This window comes from Dasypus novemcinctus, chromosome 5 (assembly GCF_030445035.2).
Source record: "Dasypus novemcinctus isolate mDasNov1 chromosome 5, mDasNov1.1.hap2, whole genome shotgun sequence".
Lineage (NCBI taxonomy): Eukaryota > Metazoa > Chordata > Mammalia > Cingulata > Dasypodidae > Dasypus > Dasypus novemcinctus.
Window position 1 is genome coordinate 133,742,287 of NC_080677.1, and position 13,972 is coordinate 133,756,258.

A 13,972-nucleotide genomic window follows, 5' to 3' on the forward strand; every position below is an offset into this window, starting at 1 on the left:
TTTTGATTTGCATTTCCCTAATGGCTAAAACTGTTGAGCATCTTTTCATGTGCTTATTGGCCATTGGTACATCTTCTTTGGAGAAATGTCTGTTTATGTCTTTTGTCCATCTTTAAATTGGGTTGTTGGTCTTTTGTTGTTGAGTTGTAGATTTTCTTTATGTGGTTTCCAAATATTTTCTCCAATTCTATAGGTTGTCTTTTTACTTTCATGATGATGTCCTTTGATGTTTTTAATTTTGATGAAGTTCCATTTATATATTTTTCTTTTGTTTCTCATGTTTTTGGTGTAAAGTCTAGGAAACCATTGCCTAATATGAAGCCCTGAAGATATTTCCCTATGTTTTCTTTTAGGAGTTTTATAGTCCTGGTTCTTATACTTGGGTTTTTATTCTAGTTTGAGTTAATTTTTGTGTATGGTGTGATGTGGTATCCACTTTCATTCTTTTGCATATCAGTATTTAGTTTTCCCAGCACCATTTGTTGATGATACTGTTCTTTCCCCATTGAATGGACTCATCATCCTTGTCTGAACTGTTGACCATTTATGTGAAGGTTTATTTTTTTTATTTTTTATTTTTTTTAGATTTATTTTTTATTTATCTCCCCCCCCCCCAAGTTGTCTGCTTTCTGTGTCCATCTGCTGTGTGTTCTTCTGTGACTGCTTCTATCCTTATCAGCAGCACCGAGAATCTGTGTTTCTTTTTGCTGTGTCATCTTGTTGTGTCAGCTCTCCATGTGTGCAGCGCCATTCTTGGGCAGGCTGTACTTTCTTTCGTGCTGGGCGGCTCTCCTTACGGGGTGCACTCCTTGTGCGTGGGCTCCTGTACATGGGGATACCCCTGCGTGGCATGGCACTCCTTGCAAGCACCAGCACGGTGCATGGGCCAGCTCCACGTGGGTCAAGGAGGCCCAGGGTTTGAACCGCAGGCATTGCATGTGGTAGACAGACACCCTATCCACTGGGCCAAGTACACTTCCCTGTAATAAGTTAAAATCGGGAAGTGTGGGTCCTCCAATTTTGTTGTTCTTTTTCAATTTGCTTTTGGCTATTTGGGGCCCCTTATTTTTCCATATAAATTTGATGATTAGTTTTTCCATTCCTGCAAAGAAGGCTGTTGGAGTTTTTATTGGGATTGCTTTGAATCTGTAAATCACTTTGGGGAGAATTGACATTTTATTAGTCAGGGTTCTGTAGCAATTGGGAGATATCTGTAAATGTTATGAGATGTTTATTGGAATCTTAATGATATTTAGTCCTCCAGTCTATGAACATGGAATGCCCTTCCATTTATTTAGGTCTTTTACCAGTGTTTTGTAGTCTTCTCTGTACAAGTCCTTTATATCCTTGGTTAAATTTATTTCTAGATATTTGATTTTTTAATTTGCTATTGTAAATGGAACTTTTTTCTTTATTTCCTCTTCAGATTATTCATTTCTAGTATATTGACATATTACTGATTTTTTAACACCCTGTCACTTTGCTGAATTTATTAGTTCCAGTAGCTTTGTTGTAGATGTTTCAGGATTTTTTATATGCTGGGTCATGTCATCTGCAAATAGGGGAAGTTTTGTTTCTTCCTTTCAAATTTGGATGCCTTTTATTTCTTTCTCTTGCCTCATTTCTCTAGCTAGAACTTGTTCTATGTTGAACAGTGTTCAATAACGTTGAATAATAGCGGTTGACATTAGGCATCTTTGTCTTGTTCCTTATCTTAGAGGGAGAGCTTTCAGTCTTTCACCATTAAGTATGATGTTCAATATGGGTTTTTCATAGATGCCCTTTATCACGTTGAAGAAGTTTCCTTCTATTCTTAATTTTCTGAGTATTTTTATGAAGAAGGTGTGCTGGCTTTTATCAGTTGCCTTTTCTCCATCAATTTAGATGATCATGTGTTTATTTTCTTTCTTTCTATTAATATGGTGTATTACATTAATTGATTTTCTTATGATGAACTAACCTTGCCAGCCTGTAATAAATCTCATTTGATTATGTTGTATACTTCTTTAGAGGTACTTTTGGATTTGGTTTGACTTTATTTTTTTTGAGGGTTTTTACATCTATATTCATAAGGGATATTGGTCTGTAATTTTCTTTTCTTGTGGTTTCTTTACCTGGCTTTGGTATGATGGTGATATTGGCCTTATAGAATGTGTTAGGAAGTGGTCCCTGCTCTGCAACTTTAGGAAGAGTTTGAGAAGTATTGGTGTTATTTTTTTCTTGGAATATTTGGTAAAACTCACTAGAGAATCCATCTGGTCCTGAGCTTTTCTTTTTTGGGAAGTTTTTGATTACTAATTAAATTTCTTGTGATTGGTCTGTTGAGATCTTCTATTTCTTCTTGAGTCAGCATAGGTAGTTTGTGTGTGACTAGGAATTAGTACGTTTCATCTAGGTTATCTTAATTTGTTGACATATAGTTGATAATAGTATTCTCTTATCATTTTTGTTTCTGTGGGTTTAGTTGTAATATCTCCCCTACTACCTCTTTATTTGCATCCTCTCTTTTTTTCTTTGTCAGTCTAGCTGACAATGACTAACTTGATGATTTTATTGATTTTTTTAAAGAACCAACTTTTGATTTAGTTATTGTATTTTTTATAGTTCCTATTTCATTTATCTCTTTATTTTGTTATTTCCTAGTAGAGCTATTTCCTTCTCTCTTATTAGAGAATTGTGGCTTTACAGAACAATCATGCATAAAATACAGGATTCCAATATTTTACCCTGTTATTAAACCTTGTATTGGTGTGGAAATTTTGTTACAATTGATGATAGCACATTCTATAATTGTACTATTAACCACAGTCCATGGTTTAACTTTGGGTTCACTGTTTGTGTAGTGTAGTTCCATGGATTTTTATTTTTAAATTTTATTTCATTACCATGTATACAATCTTACATTTCCCCTTTTAATCACATTCAGATATATTTAATTGCTGTTAATTACATTCACAAAGTTTTGCTATTATCACCACTGTCCATTACCAAACATTTCCATCATTCCAAATAGGAATCCTATACTTTTTAAGCCTTGACTTTGCATTCCTAACCCCACCCTGGTAACCTATATTCTAGATTCTAACTCTATGACTTTGCTTTTTCTAATTATTTCAGATTGATGAGATCATATAGTAGTTGCCCTTTTGCATCTGGTTTATTTCATTCAACATGATGTTTTCAAGGTTTATCCATGTAGTCGCAAGTAACAGGACTTCATTCCTTTTTCTAATACTCCATTATATGTATGTACTATGTTTTACTTATCCATTCATGGGATGATGGGTAAGTGAATTGCTTTCATCTTTTGGTAATTGTGAATATTGCCATTATGAACATCAGAGTGCAAATATCTGTTCAATTCCCTCCTTCCAGTTCTTTTGGGTATATAAACTAGTGGGATTGGTGGGTCATATGTTAGTTCTGTACTTAACTTTCTGAAGAACCACCAATCACTCGTCCACAGTGGCTACACCATTTTACATTGCTGCCAGCACTGAATGAATGTTCCTATTTTTCTGCATCCAGTAGAAATATTTTTGAGGTGAGGATGTGAATTATCAAATTAGCCCTATAATGCAGAACTGATGCAGGGAATGCTGGATTACAAATGGGAGTAAGAACTATTACTGTGGGAAATTGCAGGTTGAGCAATTAACCTTTCAAATATGGAAAATTACAGGTTGGTTAATTGAAAGAAACACTAAAATTATTTAATGAGGCATTAGCTCTTAAAAAAATAGAACCAGTTACAGGGAGCAGATTTAGCTCAAGTGGTTGAGCTTCCCACATACGAGGTCCTGGGTTTGATTCCCTGTACCTCCTAAAAACAAAAACAAAAACAAACAACAAACAAAAAAACCACCCGGAGGAGCTGATGTAGCTCTGTGGTTGAGTGCCGGTTTCCCACATGCGAAGTCTCAGGTTCAATCCCTGGCCCTGGTACCTCGAAAAAAGACGAAGAAAAAAAGGAACCAGTTAGACTTAAACTTCCATGAACAAGGATTTGTTTTGTTATTAGAGACTTTACCAAGGGTTCTCCAGAGAGATGCTTTTGTCCGATTGTATGCAACTAGTGCTTTAAGCTCATCTTAAATAAATGTCATCTTATCAGATTTAACATGTGTGGACCTAAGTAGCAACCTCTGCAGACTTATTAACAGTGATAGATACTTTAGTTCCCTCCCCTCTCTGTTCCCAGCCTTGCAATTTTCTTATGGCAAATATCCACTTTTAAAAACTTCATTCTAGAGAATTATCTCCTCTGTGAAACCTTTCCTCAATTCCCTTTCTGCTTCCAGAAGTTGCATTTACTTCTTTTTTTGATATCTAATATGCCCTGTACTTATGTTAGGCAATTTCATTTGTAGTTTAGTCTCCTCTTAAAGACTGTAAGTCCCTTAAGTCCAGGAATCTCACTGTTTTCATATCCCCATGCCTTGTATAGGATATGACATATAATGTTTATTGAATGAATAAATCCTGGTACAAATTTGTGTATTCTTCTGCAAAATGGAATTTACACAAGAGCCAAGGAAAGTAGAGTCTAGAAGGCAAATTTATTTATATCTTCCCCTCAGGGAAATGTTTTGTGTTTTTTTCCCATTATCTAGTTACTAAAATTTATAGTGTCAGAATGTGGAAAGAGAAGAAATGATTTATTGACTAATTAAAGCTAATGAGTGTTATTTTAGAAATTGTTAAACTGCCCATTCAGTGCTCTTATGAGTAAATTCTTTCCTTTGTTAGAACCTCATTTCATTATGTTTATTGTCTTATAGTGTCTCATTATATTTTTCATCCTACCCATAATTTCTTTCTTGCTAACATTCAAGTACCTCTTTCACAAAGATGCTTTTTAAGTTCCTAGGTACTAGTACTATTTTAAGCTGTGTGTATGCAAATTCATTTAATTATTATAGTAATCCTCATTTTACAAATGATGAAAATTGAACCATAGGAAGATGAAGTAATTTACCCAAGGCCATTCAGCTAGTCAGTGGCGTTCAAACCCAGGCAGTCTGGCTCCAGAGTCTATTCTCTTAACAGCTTCATCTTAAATTTTTCTCATTGCCAGAGTGTTTTAAGCACATTATTATTCATTGGTGAACTGCTTTTTTATTGTATCCATTTTCTCCCTAAAATGAATAATATGGTAGATGAGTTGTACTTTTTCCTCTGTCACCCCATTGTTATAGTGGTTAAATAATGTAAGAATAGAGTAGAATATAAACAATAATGTATCTTAATCTTTCTTTTAAAGTGCCTGTTATTTTTTTACATGAAGTATATTAAATGCATGAAAAGAAGAAATTTATATTCTAATAACATATGATCTTTTGTGCCAGTCCTGTTAAGCTTTTACTTTTACTGTGGGGAACTGAAGCCTAACCTATTTTGGTTTTTTTTGGTTCAGTGGCCAATTAGACATGGTATAATTGAAGACTGGGATCTTATGGAAAGGTTCATGGAACAAGTGATTTTCAAATATCTCCGAGCTGAACCTGAGGATCATTACTTTTTAATGGTGAGTACCTGGAACTAAGAGGAATATATTCCTGTAAATTCCAAATAACTGAAAATTTAAAGGCATTCTTTTTGAAGGAGCTTTTAATTCTTTATAAAGATGTTTGTATGTGTCTGGGTGCTTTTGTTGAAAGTAACAGAAGGCTCAACAAAAATGGAGTTTACTGTCTCACAAAACAAGAAGACCAGTGGTGCTAGGGCTGGTTGTTTTCAACAACCAATATGTTTTTTTTTCATTGTTTTCTCTTCGTTTTAGCTGGACCTCTTATGTTGTTTCCCCTTAGTTTCCAGGATGACTATCAAAGGTCCCACCACCACCTCTTCATATATTTGCATTTAGAGGCTGAAGAAGGAAAGATTTTCTTTTCACAGCAAGTTTTATAAATTCAGAAACTTTCCCAGCATATTTTCCTCATCTGTCCATGCTCACCCTGGTCACCAGCAAGGGGGATGGAATTACCTTGAATGGTTTAGATTAATCACGACTCTTTTCATGGGATTGGGGTGGGGGACCCTTCTCTGATCACCCAGACGCTGGGAGGGTAAGTACCTAAACAATATCAAGAGCTCCAACAGCAAGGGGGATGCTAGGAGGAATGGCTCTGGGTAGGAAACCAATCATGTACTTCATTATCCTTCAATGTAGCTAGACAACTGTGATTATTTCAGTTTATTATAGGAGAGGAAACTGAGTCAAGATGTTTTTCACCAGATTTTAAATTTTATTGTAAAATAAAATGAGCTAAGTAAGGTATGGGCCCTGATTATGCTATTTAATTGATTTTGTTATAATAAAACAAATAAAACCTTACGGAGAAATGAGAAGAAATAACTCTTGGTTGTGGTATCACTTTTAATTATTGTGTTCACAATTACATATTTCTGCCCAGGAAATGTGTTTTTTAAAATTTTTTATTTTTTTAAGGTAGTACTGGGGGTTGAACCCAGGACCTTTTACATGGGAAACAGGTGCTCAGCCACTTAGCTACATTTGTTCCCCAATGAGAGGTGGTTTTTTTGTTTGTTTATTTTTCCGAGGTACCAGGGATCAACTACTTGAGCTGCATCTGCTCCCAGAAATGTTTTTTACATTAAAATTAATTGTTTATAAAAATAGAGAGCAAATTCATATAACGTAAGATGGATATTAAAACCTACATAATTTTAGCTTTGGACTCTTTCCATGCAAATATAGATGATCCAAGATCCAAGTCTATAATTCTTTCTAATGTTATAATATGGAATATTCTTTAGGATTATCTAGATTAAAATATGTTAACTATAAGGCTATTGTGTTAGCTAAGGGAGCCTATATATTTAACCTCTATTAAAGCAAGTCCTTGAAAGTAATTTGACTTTTTAAAAATTTTTTTGCTATATCTTTACAACTGGGAATTGCCAAGTATGAGTACTTTGCTTTACAGACCACTGTATTTTTCCCTTCTCTACATCTACAGTGTTTTATATAAAATAAATGGAGCCAGGAAAGTGACAGTGTTTATGAGTGGCTTTGTCTTTATAGCCAAAACAAACCACAGATTCCCACCTGTCAGATTTGGCATCTTTCCTTCTCTAGAACATATGTAACTACCTGTTGGATAGAATTTTAGAATCAGGCACTGTGCCCAGCTGCTTTGTTCTGTGTTCTTCAACTTGCTTTGCCAGGAGTTATCCCTCTTCCTCCACTTAGAAAAGCTATCTAATCTTAGGCCCATGGATCAGATGCAGACACAAGGACACAGCCCACAGGAGATTTTTACTAAAAGAATTTTTCCCTGATTTTACTGACATATATAATAAGTAAGATAAAACCACTTTGCCAGGAAGGAATTGGTGATGGTGTTCTGAACGTGATAACGCTAAAGAGCATTTGCCAAAAATGAGTACCTACAATGAAAGTTTAAAAATAAGCAGATTTATTAAATCAAAGTAGAAGGATATATTGTATCATATATATCGTGCTGTGAACTCTGAAAGTCAGGTTCATTGCAAGATATGCTTGAGGAAGTGATGAAACTGGTAGTTAAAAGGAAGTAGAGGGAAATGGATATGGCTCAACCAATTGGGCTTCTGTTTACCATATAGGAGGTCTGGGTTTTGATGCCCAGGGCCCCCTGGTGAGGGAAAGCTGGCCCACACAGTGAGCTGGCCCACATGGAGTGCTGGCCCGCGCGGGAATGCGGCCCTGCGCAGGAGTGCTGTCCTGCATGGGAATGCCGCCCCATGTGAGAAAACCGCCCTACACAGAAGTGCTGGCTGACGCGGAGAGCTGGTGCAGCAAGATGACACAATGAGATGCAGAAGAAAGAAAATAAGACTTAGCAGAACAGGGAGATGAAGTGGTGCAAGAGAACAATTGCCTCTCCCCCACTCTGGAAGGTCCCAGGATTGATTCCCAGAGCTGCCTAATGAGGATATAAGCAGACACAGAAGAACACACAGTGAATGGACACAGAGAGCAGGCAATGGAGGGAATGCGGTGGTGGGTGGGTGGGGGGGAGAAATAAATAAAAATCTTAAAAAAAGAGAGTAGAATCAGAGTTATGGAGGTCTATGGCCAAGTGAAAGAAATTAATTGAAGACATCTACTGAACTGCTATATCAGATAAGGGCTTTTAACATCAAAGAATTTGAGAGATACAAATTATGGGTATCTCAGAAGCTCACAAAGTTGTCCTTTCTGAGTGCTGTGACCAGTCATTGGAACATATTGGGCTTGAAAGTGCAAGATGAAAATAAGTTCATTACTGCTGATTTTTTAGGGAGATTCAATTACTCAGACTCATATTGGACATGTGTTTTGAGCAGATGGCAAATGGAAATCATACACTTTTCTTCAATATTTTATTGCCCAGAACTCAAAGCAGAATCATACACACACACAAATACACATATACATTTTTAGGTACTAGGGCTGGGGATTGAACCTCTGACCTTGTCAGTGGGAATCCAGCGCTCAACCATCAAGCCACATTGGCTCCCCTGAGTTGTTTTTTTTGGTGTGTTTTGTTATTATTTGTCTTTGTTTTTAGGAGTTTTAGGAACTGACCTCAGGACCTACCATGTTGGAAGCAGGTGCTTAACTGCTTGAGCCACATCTGCTTCCCAGAATCATATATTTTTAAAGGATTCCAGTGCTCTTGAATGGAAATTGTTATAGTTTTCAGAAGAGATTTTCAAACTTTTAGAATCTGAATAGTGCAAGAAAGAGGAAGCAACACATGTAAATGACTAACAGTGAGACAGCATGGTGACTTAAAGGAACTAATTAGTTTAGTATGACAGATGGCCAAGTGAAAGGTGGGGAGTCATAAGCAGTGAAAATGTTGCATAGCCATGTATGGTTCTAAGCACTGGAGCAGCATGATCAAATTTGTATTTTGGAGAGGATAGGAGGAGGACAAAACTGGTATAAAGATTATTTATCATAAACAAGTGGAGATGTGAGTACTTGAAACGAGGTTGGGACAGTGGTAATGGAGAGAAATGGACATAGGAAGGTTACATCTATATTTGGGTTGGTTTCTTTAAACTGTGTAAGGTGAAATTATGGTAAAAAATAATCTAAGAAAATTTCTCTGGAAGGCCCATGTAGGAGACCAGCAGAATATCTCTCAAAATATGTAAGGAAAGTAACTTTCCTTCAGCATGGAGGAACATTCTTCTGCATCAGCTGAGTTTAGGCACATAAAACAGTGTTGTATGAAGAAGAACATATCTTTTACTAGAATTATCCTTAGTCCAACATATGCTCATACTTTGAGAGTATGTAGAAATTGAGAACAACTGAGGGAAATCAGATTCATAGAACACATACTCATTAAGTAAAATGGGGCCAGAATTGTTTGCACAGTTTATTTCTCCTGCTCTCATATTTGGTTTCATTGACATCACTTGTCCCCTTACAAGTTTATATGCTCTCTCATTTAAAAAAAAATGTGTTAAGGAAGATTTTTATTGTTTGTTTATTCAGAAATCAATAAAGAGGCTCTGCTATATTAGAGGCACTCTCATAGATACTAGGGGCAAACAGACAAGTAAATTGTAATGTCATCATGAACTCATAGTCTTGTGAAAGAAACAAGTATGTAAAAAAGACAGCAACAATACAGGGTAATGATCAGTGGCTCTGTGTCCTAACAGACCCCTAAACCTGTTGGCCAGACAGGGCTTCTGAGAGAGGTCTTGTAGATACAGATGTAGGGATGTGGTGCAGATGAATAATCATTTGTTAATAAAGGTACAGAAATGTATGCTTTCTCATTTTTTGAAGCACACATAGTTAGAATAAATTACATGTATATAGCAGAGATATACAGGTGGTAGAATTGCTAGGCCTTGGTGATTAGAATTGGTGGTAGTTAAAAGAAAGGAATCCAGGATGACTCAGATTGTTAGATTGAGCAGTGTGTAAATGGTAATATGATTTGTTGAGATGGGAAACAATAGACTTTCTCACTTTTTGAGGGACTGTGAAGAAAGAGTTTAGTTTTGTACTTATTTAAGGGTAGCTGTGGGCTCTAAGGTAAAGATGACTAGTAGGATATAAGGACTTATGGTCTAGGAGCAGTGGCAGATATTGATTTAGGAGTCAGCATTTACATGTTGATTATTAAATTAACTCTGATTGTCAAAAATAAAATATACCATCTTTGGCACTTTAGAGATGAATGTATGAATCTATGATTATCTTGAAATTTCTAGGTAAAATTCAGGTTCTGTCTCTGACAAAGAACTTCTTTATCATGATTCTGGTGAAACTGAAAATGATATATACTTCTTAGGAGTGATGTAAATCTGAATCATAATTATTGTATATCCTCACTTACTATAAACTGTTCCCTCTTTTCTGGATACTTGCTCTATCTAATGCAGTAGCCACTAGCCAGTGTGGAGTTGGATGTCCTGGGTTTGCTAAGTCAGTTACTACTGGCCCATGTGCTTTCTGGCTTCCAATATATTGTCATCTTTCACCTATTCTTTCTGTCCTTTAGGATTTATGTTTTTAAAAAGGTTTGTTTACTGCAATTTTTGAGGGATTTGAGGATGTGGCAAAATTATGTGTATGTGTTCAGTTTGCTGTCTTTATCTAGAAATATGGACGGGTTTTTATGGAACTCCTTAATCATTCCTTTTTGAATCAACGCCAAGTGATAGTTTATCATTGTTATGAATAAAGTTGTCTGTGTTGCTTGCAATCATGTGGCATTCTAATCATATGCTTCGGTATAAAAAACAAGATAACTTTGATATCCCTAATTTAGATATTGTTCTAAATAATAGTTTGGAAAGTTTTATTTAAAATTGTTTCCTAAAGGAACAATTATTGGTGGTGTCAATATGTAAGAAATGGAGCCTTGAAGAAGAAATGGGTTTAGGATTGTAGTTCTCAGAATCCATGAATATAAAGCCTTAATGGTGCTGAATTTGATTCAAAACCAGAACCCAAGTATATGTAAACATTTTCTTAGGTGGAACTACATAGATTTTAATGAAAATTCTTCAAAGATAGTTTATTGTGTTTGGTGGCAAGTAATAGAGGTCTGAAAAAGAGTAGTTTAAACAAATTAGGGGTTTTATTTTTCCTAAATAAAAGCAGATTGTAGTAGGGTGTTCATTGCTAGTATGACAGCTCCTTCCTGTCATTAGGGATGTGCTAGGGAAGTCATGGACACACTCAGTGGCCATCTCCTAGCCCTCCTCTTCTCCTCTCCCCATCTTCCCTCCTTTTTTCCCTCTTATGTATTTGGGTGTACGTGTTTGCTATGTTTCCATTCTTATTTGTTTGTGTGAAGGTATACTGTATGTTTCTATATAACAAGAAGACTACAGGAAGCCAGGGGAGGTGTTAAATCTTAACCAGCCCTAGCTGCTTTCTGGGATGTACAGTTCCCTCCTTTTGGAGTGTATAATCCCTAGCACTCGTACAGTGCAGATGTTCCTCATCTCTGATGTCGTGTGAGGCATGCAGAGCTGTGGTGCAGTTGACCTTCCTGGGGACCAGCCACAATTGGTCCCTCATTTCCAATGCGAAGCAGAATGCATGAAGCTAGCCACCAGCCTTGACTTGAGCAATTGGCCTTCCTGGGGAATTGGTTGTGGTGGGATCTTTTTCACTGCTCTTTTGGACCCTTTGTGCTGTATAAGAAATGAAGTGGTCATTTTCTGGGAGTCTCTGTTGTGCCTGAGCCTGAGTTCCCAAGATATAATATAAAGAACTTGCTCCACAGGATCTTTCTACTCTGGTATCTTTAGTATATAGTTTCTATTCGAGTTCCTTATTATCACAAGTTGGTTGTTGAAGTTCTAGTCATCACCTCTGTGTTCTAGGAAGGAAGAAGTGGGTAAAGGCAGAAGTCAACTACTAGAGTCTACCTTTAACCTTGTAAAGAGCTTTCCCAGAAGCTATATTCATCAACTTTTGCTCATATCTCATTGGCCAGAAATAATTCATATATTCCCTCTTATTTACAAGGAGGTCTGAGAAATGCTTTCTGGATGGGCTTGTTACCGCTCCTGTAATAAATAAAGTATCTGTCAGTAATGAAGAAAGGGAGAATGGATACTGGGTAAACTTGTAGTGCCTGCTATAACAATGGTACACAAAGGTATAGTATACAGTGAGTGACAGAATATTTCAACTGTTTCACAGCTCTGGATTCTACCTACTGGAGAGTGTTATCCACATTAGGGAATCAGTGGGCCAGAGGAAAACTGCTAAGATGTGTTGCATCTCTTCCTGCTCTGTGTTGCCCTGTTGCTTCTGTTAATTTTCTTTGTCTGTGGATAAATAAATCAGGAAGTTTTATTAGGAGTTTGTGTGGTCATTTCCCATAGGCTGTAACCCAATGAAACACCTCATGTAAAGACTTTTCCCCCCACATTATAATAGTATTATCAGTGTGATATATAATAGACAACTTGAAAGATATGTATGGGACTTTTCATAATCCTATCATATTGACATAGTTATTGTTATTTAGTACATTTTCATTTACTCTTTTCATGGATATTTTTACATGATTTTATACTAAATATTGTAATGTGCCTCCCCCCCCCCCATTTTCTGACATAGCTTCCATGATCCTCATTTTAATGGCTATCTCAGAATCTGTTCAGTGGATAGTTCCTATCTGTTTAGCAATTTCACTATTTTTAGATGTTTACTTTTGCTTCCAGTTTCTTGATTTTATAAGAAATAAGGTAATGTAATCTTTGTGCATACAATTTTTTCTGTACTTAGAACCTTTTTTATTTAAAAATGAAGTGACAATATTTATTTATAGGGTCCAGAAGTATTAATAATTTTATGATTCTTAATATACAGTGTACTGTTTTACACTGCCATCAGCAATGTACTAGAGGGCCACTTTATTTGTACCCTTGTCAGCATTGATTATCATCAATTTTGGTTATTAATGGGTTAAAAATTTTACCTTATGTTTTTAATTTGCATTTTTGATACCTTTGATCTTAAACATGTTTCAAATTTATTATTTGTATTTACTCTTTTGTGAATTGCTTATTTATGTCTTGTGCTCTTTTATATACCAATGTTTTATTTTTCTTACTGTTTTGATTGAATGAACTCTTCAGATGGACGTTTATGTAATTAAGATAGAAGACATTTATTTGTTATATATGCAGCAGACATTTTTTTCTCAGTTGATATTTTGCCTTGTCATTTTCTGGATATCTGTAACTTTAAAATTTTATGCAGCAAAATCTTTTTTCCTTTGATATTTATAGTTAATCTTTATCTATCTGGGGTTTATTTGAACATCATCTGAATTCAGGGAGCAAGGGCTAATCTAATTGTTGTTGGTAATGCCACCCTATAGGCTTACTTTTTGCTTTACCCTTTAGATCCAGTTTTTTTTTCTTTCCTATTTTGTGAGTTCAGACCACATAGGCAGCTCTTAACTGCCAGGCAAGTAACTTTCCCTGACTAAAGTCACAACTTTTCACACCTTTTTAACCTTTTTCTATTGATACTTTCCCTCCTTCTACCTTGTTTAAATGTCTTGTTATAAAGTTAACATTATTATGGTGCTTGGTTTCCTATTCAAGGTGAGAAAAAACTTTATAAGTCTCCCGTGTTAATATTTTTATTTCTTCTGGTATGGGATACATTATTGATAATAAGTAAAGCTGTATTTATTGAACACTTCCTGTGTGCCTGACCCTGTTCTAAATATTTATTACTATTAACTTATTTATTTAGTCTCCACCAACAACTCTCTAAGGTTTATACTGTTATTAGGCCCATTTTTCAGACTAATGGGATGCACTTTAAGAGATATATTGTAACCAATATTGTTAGATTCTGCAACTATTACTTTGGGGCTTAAAATGAAAGGAATCTAAAGTAATCACTAATATTTGTAATGGTGTATGTGGGGCACTTGACAGGTATTAACAAATTTTATCTTCTCAACCCCTTGAG

The 13,972-nt window shown here is 35.8% G+C and overlaps 1 protein-coding gene across 7 annotated transcripts in view; it reads left to right on the top strand.

Moving 5' to 3' along the window:
- ACTR3B (actin related protein 3B) overlaps nt 1-13,972 on the top strand; it is a 204,945-nt gene that overhangs the window by 71,874 nt on the left and 119,099 nt on the right. For all 7 annotated transcript variants that reach the window (XR_011648903.1, XM_058297577.2, XM_058297582.1 and 4 more), the window contains one exon: nt 5,417-5,527. Coding sequence is in view for 6 of the 7 variants with exons in the window: in XM_058297577.2 (XP_058153560.1) it covers nt 5,417-5,527 (111 nt within the window). In the remaining variant the exon portion in view is untranslated. The remainder of the gene's footprint in view (nt 1-5,416; nt 5,528-13,972) is intronic.